The sequence below is a fragment of the Xenopus laevis genome, chromosome 1S, assembly GCF_017654675.1.
Source record: "Xenopus laevis strain J_2021 chromosome 1S, Xenopus_laevis_v10.1, whole genome shotgun sequence".
NCBI lineage: Eukaryota > Metazoa > Chordata > Amphibia > Anura > Pipidae > Xenopus > Xenopus laevis.
The window spans coordinates 98,173,885-98,184,785 of NC_054372.1; the positions used below are offsets into that span (position 1 = coordinate 98,173,885).

Below are 10,901 nucleotides of genomic sequence, written 5' to 3' on the forward strand. Positions count from 1 at the left end.
ACAAAAAATGATTGTTGCCCTGCACTGGAAAAACTGCTGTGTTTGCTTCAGAAACACTACTATTGTTTATATAAATAAGTTGTGTGTAGCAATGGGGGCAGCCATTCAAAGGAGAAAAGGGTCAGGTTACACAGCAGAAAGCAGATAAGATCTGTAGAACATAATGGTGTTATCTGTTATCCACTATTTAACCTGTGCCATATAGCCTTTTTTCTATTTCCACCATTGCTACACAGCAGCTTATTTATATGATCTATAGTAGTGTTTCTGAAGCAAACAGATCCGTTTTACCAGTGCAGATCAACACTGCATGCTATTTTCATTACTTTAAAACACTTTAATTTTTTGGTGTTACTGTTCCTTTAAGCCAGAGTGCCTGTTGCCTTTAATGTTAACAACAAAAAAAAGTGACAGCACTGTTTGACAGCAGCCTAAAGCAGACCTAATCCAATGAGCTGTTGAGACCTGGCATCTAATATACCTTGGCAGACATACAGCTACACCCTTTAACCTTATTTCAATTAAGTGCTTTAGATCTTATTGTTTTTTCCTAACTTTATATAAACAAATTTAAAAATAAATCATATAGTTTGCATAATGTCTTTATGTGTGTTATTTTAGAAATGCTTCATGGGATGTGCCATGTGATTTTTGTTACAGTTGAATCGTTTTCCCAATTTATTTCCTCATTTATAAAAACTCGCAATATGAGCAGCAGCACAACTGAGTTAGAAGGGAAAAGAAATGTGATTTTTTTTTTCATCCACTATTTCTGTGGACATTATGCAAAAGCAAATGATATATATCCTAGGTCTGTCAAATCATTGAAGATCTAGGAATACATCTAATACTTACTAGTATTTTGGAGAATGTTTCTAAAAGCGGTATGGTTGTTTTCCAGTACAGGTATGGGATCCGTTATCTGGAAACCCCTTATCCAGAAAGCTCCGAATTACAGTCTCCCTTAGACTCCATTTTATCTAAATAATCCAAATTTTAAAAAAAATATTTCCTTTTTCTCTGTAATTATAAAACAGTAGCTTGTACTTGATCCCAACTAAGATATAATTAATCCTTATTGGAGGCAAACCAGCCTAGTTGGATTATTTAATGTTTAAAGGATTTTCTAGTAGACTTAAGGTATGAAGATCCAAATTATGGAAAGATCCATTATCCAGAAGACCCCATGTCCCGAGCATTCTGGATATTCAATGAAAAACACCTGCGCCAATGCACTTCGGAAATCAAAGCACCGCAAGTGCATTGGCGTAGGCGTTTTTTGCATTGAAGCAGGCGGAAGACTCGGGGAAGCAATTAGGGGAGATTAGTCACCCCAAAAAAGAGGCGATTAGTCGCCGGGCGACTAAATCTCCCCGAATCTCCAGGTGTGCCCTTACCCTCATAGTATAGATTCATATAATCTAAGTACAGGTATGGGACCTGTTATCCAGAATGCTCAGGAACTGGTGCTTTCCGGATAACGGATCTTTCCGTAATTTGGCTCTTCATACCTTGAATCTACTAGAAAATCATTTAAACATTAAATAAACCCAATAGGCTGATTCTACTTCCAGTAAAGATACATTTTATCTTAGTTTGGATCAAGTACAAGGTAATGTTTAACTATTACAGAGAAAAAGAAAATTATTTTTGAAAATGTGGATTATTTGGATAAAACGGAATCTATGGGAGACAACCTTTCCATAATGCGGAGCTTTCTGGATAACAGGTTTACGGATAACGGATCTCATACCTGTACTTTTTTGATTATATGATTTTGGCTGCAGGGTTAAGTATTTACAAGAATAAATAAATAATTCATTAAAATAACAAAAAATTACCTTTTTTACCTCAGAAACCAGTGTATTTAAAGAAAATCCTGCTGGCTGCTGAGCTTGCTCAGGCCAATCACGGTTTGTAACTGGCCTATCCTCAGTATATTGTGCAATTTTGCATATCAACATGCCCCGCCTCAAACCTGTGGAACCTGGATAACCTGAGGCCTGAGATTATTGACGAATAGTAGAAAGTCCCCGGGTAATGGCATTCAATAGGGGTGAGGAGTTCAGGACTAATAGAAGGATTTATAGCAGGTACCAATACCTGGCATGCTTGGATCAGAAGTTTTTATGTAGATAATATATTATTTGTTTTGGTATACATTGATTGAGATTCTAACAGAATGATAATATCTCTAACTACCAGGAATGCCTCAACTATAAAATACAAGAACTGACCTTTTTAAATTGGGTTTTAGGTTTTGAATGTTTTTTTTTATTCCAAAGGAAAATCACCACAACTCTATTAACTGTATTGCAAATTACTACCCAAGATCAACATTTAGATCAGTACAGTAACTAACCACAACCAAACAGAAACTGATAGCGGTGGTAGTTACTTGCAATATCCAGTTTTAGGCAGACCTTTTCCTTATGGGACAGTACTGTTTGCTTGACCAAAGTTAAGTTTCACTGCAATGTCAGGATCAAGGCCTAACCCAAATGGAGGAGGCAAAGAAATTGATGGGAGAGGACCACAGAAGAAACTGAGAGAAATCTGTTATGTCATTGGCCAGAACACACGTGTGCTTGTGTGCCCTAACACACAAATTGCAAGTGCAGTACACACACAATCATAATTCTGAATTTATTTTATACTTATTTTGATCACCAATGTGTGCATTATTTTAAAAAAAAGTTCACACAAGTGCCCACAAAACATAATTTTTGCAGATACAGACTAGAAAAAATTGGGAGGTATCAGCGTAAAACAAAAATCATTGATTTTGACAAAAGCTTTCAGTAGAATACTGATATTGATCCAAACAGAGGCAACTGCATTTATGGAAATCTTTCATCAAAGGTAATACAGCCTGTCTTTTCAACGAGAATTTATTCAATTTAGTTAGGTAAAAAGGTGTATAAACACTATCCAAATGTCTAAAAATAAATCTAAATGTATTTTTTTTACACAGACATACCTAATTCCTCAAAGGAAATCATTATAGTCTATCTCTGACTTGTAAGAACTATATCCCCACCCCTGCTTAACACATTCAACACCAATCAACACTTAATTCAACTTCTTCCATTGTAAAGTGATGGATTCTTCATTTTGCTGTCCCTTTGCTTTCCATAGAGGGTGGTGCACAAATTCTCTGCCACAGCAACAAAAGGGTCAAAGGCTGAACTAACAGTTCAATTTTATTCACTTAATCCCGGGTGGCAGCATGCAATTAATGTATGCTTAAAGTATGTAAAGTATTTTATTTTTTACGAACACTGTCCCAGGAAATGTACCAAAGTGGTTTTATTGGATAGCTACAGGTACATTGTCAAGGGCTTTACTGATTAAGTGTTTATTGGGTTATTATGTTTCACTGGACTTTGCATACAGATAACGTGAGCAAAGATCACACATTGTCAGAATTTGCACAGTCTGTAGATCTCTGCTAGTTCCAAGGAAACAACAGACACATTGAATGAGCTACACCAAAAACAAGCCACACATCATAAAGGACCTTTACTCAAAGGACAAGTAAATATAAAATCACAATCAGGGTGCCAATGTGTTGCTCAAACTGCTAATATTTTGCCCTGAGATGGGATACCCTTCTAAAAAAAACACAAACTGTCCCAAGATTCTTTGCTGTAAAGTGCATGATCTCCATTTTGCTTCTGTTCTCTAGGGTCATTGTGTGGGCTGGGTACAGAAGGAAATTGCTGGCAGAGTACTCCCTTGCTAAGTAACTCAGTTTGTTTCATCTCTTAAAGAAAAATTACACTTCCACAGAAAAAAACTTTACCAATTTTGCTCACTGGGGAGTGACAAATTGCTCCCCCAATAATCCTGTTATGAGAACACAGTAAATTTATACGGGCATAGTAAGCACATTTGTTAGGGATAATAGCCCTTTACTACAAATATGAAAGAGACTTTTCTTAGGCCTCAAATCTATTAGATGGCAAATAAACTAAAAAAAAGTGAGACGGTCACTCAAGAATACAATTCAAAAATTGGTTGCACTCACTTCACCTGATGTCAGCAACACAAGGTATCAAGCCTCTCATTTACTAACTACAGCTGATATAAGTATATCTTGTTCTGTCAGAGCATTGACTGTTGTATAAATCCAGGTAAAACAGGGTATTATTTATGATACACTTAAGATATTCAAGCTAGGAACAAAGCAGGATCCTGCACACCCAACAGATAACAGCAATATGCCTGGTGCTCACTGGCAGAGGTTCGGCAGCCCCACAACAGAGTACAGCAAAGGAATTCCAACGGCACACAGGACTGTGAGAAATCTTCAAAAATTTATTTCAATGCGGAGTGCGATGCAACGTTTCGGGGAGTAAAACCCCTTTGTCAAGATGCTTGACAAAGGGGTTTTACTCCCCGAAACGTTGCATCGCACTCCGCATTGAAATACATTTTTGAAGATTTCTCACAGTCCTGTGTGCCATTGGAATTCCTTTGCTGTACACTTAAGATATTTCCATTTCCCTTCCTTATTTTCTTCTCCCGGTCAGGTTGAGCACTGTTTATACGGATCCATTTGCCAAATTGACTCAATAGGTGAACCCTCCACCAATTATCAGGGTACTGTATATGAGGAACTTAAATAGACTCATAGGGAAAAATTTACTAACGGGCGAAATCTGCCAAAACAACACTTTGCAGGGACATTGGCAATTTACTAAAAGGCGTAGAGGACAAGTCGCTATCAAAAGAGCTCAGCGCCAACGAAATTTCCCACCCTTTCGCAAGGCAAATTTTCACTCAGACGATCTTTACTCTGCAAATTCATCAAAGTGCAAATTTTCTGCTACATTACCCTTTTCGCCAGAGTCTGCTTCACCGGGTTATACCTGGTGAACTGATAAGATGAAGCTACAGCCTCAAAAATCTTATGTCAGTGACATCATATCCTGTATGCTGAAAAGTAAAAAAAAAAGACAAAACGCTGGCGTTTTTTCATATTTTTAAGTGGGATTCTGTTTAAAAGTTGTAAATGTTAAATATATTTAAAAAAAACAAAACATTTTTAACCATTTGAAGCTCATACCACATTTGTGTCAGGGTGGGCTCATGTCTAGGACAATAGAGGATCTCTTTTCTCTTTTGTGTTTATTTGCTTCCTTATTAATAAGTGGCCCCTTCTAGGAATTTCACTAACATCACTAATAAAGACATATATATGACCTATTTGTACCCACCCTATTCAAATTAACCTAAGCGTAAGTGTTCTACCGAAGTTTTGCTAGGAAGAAAGTAACGCTAGCGAAAGTTTGTTTTGAAATGCTCGCTGGAATTTCCACCATTTGTCAGCCAAGACGTGAGTTTGCATTTTCATGAATAAGCTCTGCAAATTAACGTCTGACGAAGTTGCACAAAGTGTGGTGAAGCCTTCCCTGCGAAAATTCGCCCTTTAGTTAATTTCCCTCATTCATGGCCCAAATAGTCCAGCCTTTCAAATCAATATCTGAAAAAGCACAACTGAAATTAGATATTAAGCAGAATGTAATTTAATAATTATTATTTATATAGGAACAACAAATCCCACATACATTATTCAATTTAGTCCCTATTCCAGTGGAGCTTACAATTTAAGGTCCTTATAACATATTAGTCAATTTTATCAGGAGTCAGGTAACCTTCATTTATGTATTGAATGTGCGGGAGGAAACCAGTCTACCCAGAGTAGCTGCTGCTTCCTTGAACATGAACGCATTCATCATGTATCTGACACTAAGGGGCAGATTAATCAAGAGTCGAATTTCGAGGGTTAAAAACCCTAGAATTCGACCTCGGAGTAAAATCCTTTGAATTCGAAGGATTTTAGTGCAAAAGGTTTGATCGAACGATAAAATCGTTCGAATCGAGCGGTTCGAACGATTTTAAGAGATCGAACGAACTAACGATTTTATTCGATCAAAAAAAAGTGCCCAAAACCTATCTACAATGTTATATATATATATATATATATATATATATATATATATATATATATATATATCTATATATCTATATACATTAGGCCCACCAATGCTCATACTCTCTGCTTCACTGCCCCCAGATGGAAATTATACTAACTAACCTTCATATTCTTTTATAGAAGGAGTAAACCAAGAAGTCTCTTTTCACAAACCACATCGTGCAGAGAGCTTCCTGCTGTACCGCTATTACTACCCAAAGAAATTAATGATGGCCAATAGATTCTTTCTCATCGAGTTATTATTATCTGTTGAAGTATCTAATACTGAAGGATGATTTTTTCCTAAATACAGGTTTTTTGGTCCATGGGTCAAATTAATGGATACCATATCAAGACTCAGCATTGGGTCAGATGCTGGAAAACACATTTTTCATAGACTGAAGTTTATGCCACACTTGGCTTAGATAGCTTGGCTTCAGATATTGAAGCTTGATTACTATATTTTGTGAATGTACGGTATGTGTATACACAGATAGAAACCAAATGACTCTGCACTTGCTTTTAGTGGTCTGACCTATGAGCCTGTGGGCCAAGTCAATCAGATTAATTTGATTTGACCACCCAAACTGTACTACTATAAAACCAATAGTCAGACAGGTTGTCAGGACAGATATCAACAAAACATGAGCGAGCATAAGTCATTTATTGCAAGTCACTGCTTTTTCAGACCTGCAATGGTTAAACTGTACAAATATGCATACAAACAAAAAGAATGGCATTAAACAAGTTGAAGGCTCAGACTTATCCGATTACAGTGCAGCCTTGCAGTTGTAGCACATCATTTAGGAAAATTAAACAATGGCATGAGGTTTATCATTCACCTGTCTGGCAAAATAATGTACCTGGTTACACTGAATGGTTCAGGCAATCTAGCCCACAGCGGTACAAAAAAAATCTGTTTTTAAAACACAGTTACTGTGTTCACAGGTAGTAAAGCCATCAATTTAAAAATAGCTCAATTAGCTTTTGTTGACCCACTAATGACTTGCAGTGAGAAGCTCTATACAGGCCCTGACAGTTGGGCACCATGGCTGAAATCAGTCAAAATGCCTGACCAAATCTGGATAATTTGCTGTATATTGAAACTTTTTGAGTTTTCTTCTGTATGTGTTTCCCATCTCTCTGTTTACACCCTGTGACATTTCTCAGACACATAAAAAAAATCCTATTTTTGCGATGTTACTGAGCAAGGTGCAGAATTGTGTGCAGAATCCCTGAAAATGCACATATAATATTTGCATTGAAATACAGCAATACAGAAATTAGCATTCCCTTTCTTGGGCCTAAAATTGCAATGTTTATCTGGCAGAAAAGGAATTTTGAGCACTATTGTTAAGTTGTTATGAGTACAATAATGCATGGATGCTGAAATAAGTCAGACCATCTTAAGAATAGTCAAACAGCCTGTTAATTTAAGGGTTCCATTGGCACTCTGCCAGGCCCAGACTGGCATTCTGTCGTTCTGGCAAATGCCAGAGGGGCTGCTATAAGGTCCCATACAAAGTCAGTATTTAGTGGGCTGGTGGGGGCTGTTTGGGCCTTTATGTGGGCTGATTGGGCCTCTGTGTACCTGAAATGCAAGGGACTATTTTAATTCTCAGTTCGGACCTGCACTCTGCTCATAATGCTGCTGGAGGCAGAAATAGTTGTAGTGCATACAAGCATTATTGGAGAAAAAAAACCCAACTTTTTTGGAAAGAAAAATTGCAACTTACACATTGTAAAGTGCCCTCCTGTTTACCCCCTGTGTAAGGGGGGGGGGTGCTACCTGGTTCCAAGATATTTGTATTATTAATCAACAACCTAGAGGTAAACTGTGACAAAACTTAGTTACAAATGCCTCGCACAGCTAAGTCACAGTACATTGTACAAAGGACTACACATAACAGATGCAGCACAAATCAAGATGAACCTGGCATAAATACGCCTCATTTTTGAGTATACATTTTTTCAGACACATCTATAACTAACAAAGTAATTTAAAAGAAGATGTAATTTTCACATTTTTGTAGACATGACTAGTCCCAAAACATTACATTTATCACGATAAAGATGTGGAAGCTTCACTTATGACAGTTTTTGACAGACACATATTTTGGATTCCAAGAATGTTTTTGTAAAAGCATCAGTATGCAAGACATTGCATGCAACTGTAGTCCTTGAACGTGGCTTGGCCCCTTACCATGTTCATGTTAGCAAACAAACACACAGGTGGTATAAACACTTGCTAAAAAGGAGAGAGAGTAATTAACCAGCTCTTGTTGCACGAGTAAAAGGATTAAAATATTGTTCGTAACTACCCTATTGTGTTTGCTCTAATAAACCATTTCAAAAGTCCATTCAGGATTGAGGGAATCTTCAACCTCACTGTGTATGCACTTGTTTCTACAATTAGTGAATCATTTTTCACTTTTGTTTAATGTTCCTTTTTCAATTTAATCTGTTTCTATAAATTATATTTTAGTTTGTCCTAATCTAATTTAAGACAAAGCACAACTACTATGAATTGCTTCACAAATTATATATATATATATATATATATATATATATATATATATATATATATATATATATATATATATATATATATATATATATATATATATATATATATATATATATATATATGTAGAAAAACGCTTGCACTCAAATCCAGTCTTGGAGATACTGTGGGTGCTCGGTCAAAGCTTCGGCATACAATCATTCGATAAGGGTTAGGATAAAGGCCCAGGCATGGGCCGAAACGTTGGATGCACAAGTTAAAATAAAAAAACTTTTTTCACGAAACATTGGAGTGCGGGTCCTTATCGAATGATTATATATATATATATATATATATATATATATATATATATATATATATATATATATATATATATATGTGTATATATATATATATATTGAAAATGAGAGTGCGGATCCTTCATCACTTATACCACAATTATTGATCAAGCACCTCCAATCAACTACTGTCAGAGGTGCGGGCACTCCAAGAAATTATTATATACTATATATATATATATATATATATATATATATATATATATATATACTGTGTATATATATATATGTGTATATATATATATATATATATATATATATATATATATATATATATATATATATATATATATTTTTTTTTTTTTACATGCCTCAGACACATCTGCTTTGCTCCAACATGCATCAGGATATGGCCATTCAGCAGTATTATTTAACCAAAGATATTTTATTGAGTGGTCCACATGTACAGAGGTACAGTAAATCGTAACTAACACTGTTGTGGAATTAGCAAGACATAGACATGCTAATCAGTTTTACAATTAACATTATAAATGGTATTTAGCAGTTTAATTTGATAGGGTTAAAAGAAAATGAGGGACGCACAAATTCGGCGGCCGGAGACCCCTGTTATAAACGATGCGTTCTGACGTCAGAATGCAACGTTTATAAGGATATAATTTACAGTCTGGTCCCATAGGGAAATGACCAGACTGTAGATGTTATATATATATATATATAGCGAGAGAGAGAGAGAGGAAGCAGACCCTGCAGGGGGCCCGGGGAAAAGGGGAGCCCTCTATAGTGTTCCCTATGCGCCCCGGGCCCTCGGAATATCTTTCTGGCAGGAGGGATAGGCACACTGCTGTTACACGTGTGTGTGTATATATATATATATATATATATATATATATATATACATATGTATATATGTATATGCCATTCCCAATGTCACTCTGTGTGAACTTTATGCTAGCTAGCAGATGTGTGTTTGTGTGTGTCACTGCCCCACATTTTGGAAACTAGTTATTTAATGTAGTAGGGAGCAGAGCTGCTGTGGACAAGACGTCTTTCCTAGAACTTGTGTCAGGGCATTTTGGGAGTGGTCATAGGGATTATGAGGAGAAAAAAAGGGAGTTCATGAATTATGTCAGGCGGACTCACAACTGTTATCTCTCTGAGCCAAACCAATGCGGTAACCCATTAAATGCCTAACGCATTAAAGTCTAAAAAGCGCAATAGTGCCCTTTTTATGCCTCAACGAAATGCAGGGTGAGTCTGCACACTAGTTCCAAATAACCTGTCAGGCAGAGATTGGACGCGCCCGAACATGGAACCCCCTCTTTCTCAGTGTTCCATGGACACGCCTGGGGTAAAGGTGAGCACCTGAATGCAGCTGAGATAGTACTGCCTCATAAGTGAGAACATGCCATACTGGAAAAAAGGCTCACCACCAGTCACCACAGTCCATGTATAGACACTGGGGACCTCTACACCCCGCCCCCATATGACTTTAGTCGTCCTACCTTTGCTATAGTCATGCAGAATCAACCAGTTGTACTGCACAGCTCGTCGCAGCAATGCTCTGTCCCCAGCAGCGAACCAAGGCCAGCCCCTCTCCTTACGCTTCCACTGCACTGCTCTGGGTTACACACACTCACACTGTATACAGCTGGATGGATCCTCTTTCAGCTACTGCACAATCAGCCAGTCACGTTCATTCATAAATCATGACAAGTGTGTGGCTTTCCTTTTTTTTTCTAATCCTGAGAATGAGAAAATAGAGTATATAGAGAGAGAGGCTGTGTAAACTCCGGCAGTGAGACGTTACAGGATGCACTGGGGTTGGCTGGACACTAGGGATAATGTGAATAAAGGAAGAGAGAGAGAGAGAGAGGGAGAGAGGGCTCTAATCCCTTCCTTTGTGTGCTCAGGGAAGCGTGTAGTCAGTCATTGGAGCCTCCCCAGGGCAAGAAATTCATATTTGTTAGGAGGGTGTGGTTATGGAGAGAATAGGACAACAGGTTGCCACTCTGGGGAAGCCTTTCTGTCACAGGGGCTAATGGAAAATGTCTCTGAAAGGGAGGGAACTTTGTGTTATTATATATGGAACTCTATCAGC

At 37.3% G+C, this 10,901-nt stretch overlaps 1 protein-coding gene across 1 annotated transcript in view; it reads right to left on the reverse strand.

The window, feature by feature from the left end:
* The window catches only part of LOC121399392 (coronin-2A-like), a 76,176-nt gene extending 65,497 nt beyond the window's left edge, over positions 1–10,679 (reverse strand). Inside the window, exon 1 of the mRNA XM_041579976.1 lies at positions 10,306–10,679. Within this exon, the coding sequence (XP_041435910.1) occupies positions 10,306–10,320 (15 nt within the window). The 5' untranslated portion in view covers positions 10,321–10,679. The remainder of the gene's footprint in view (positions 1–10,305) is intronic.
* Positions 10,680–10,901: the final 222 nt, after the last annotated feature.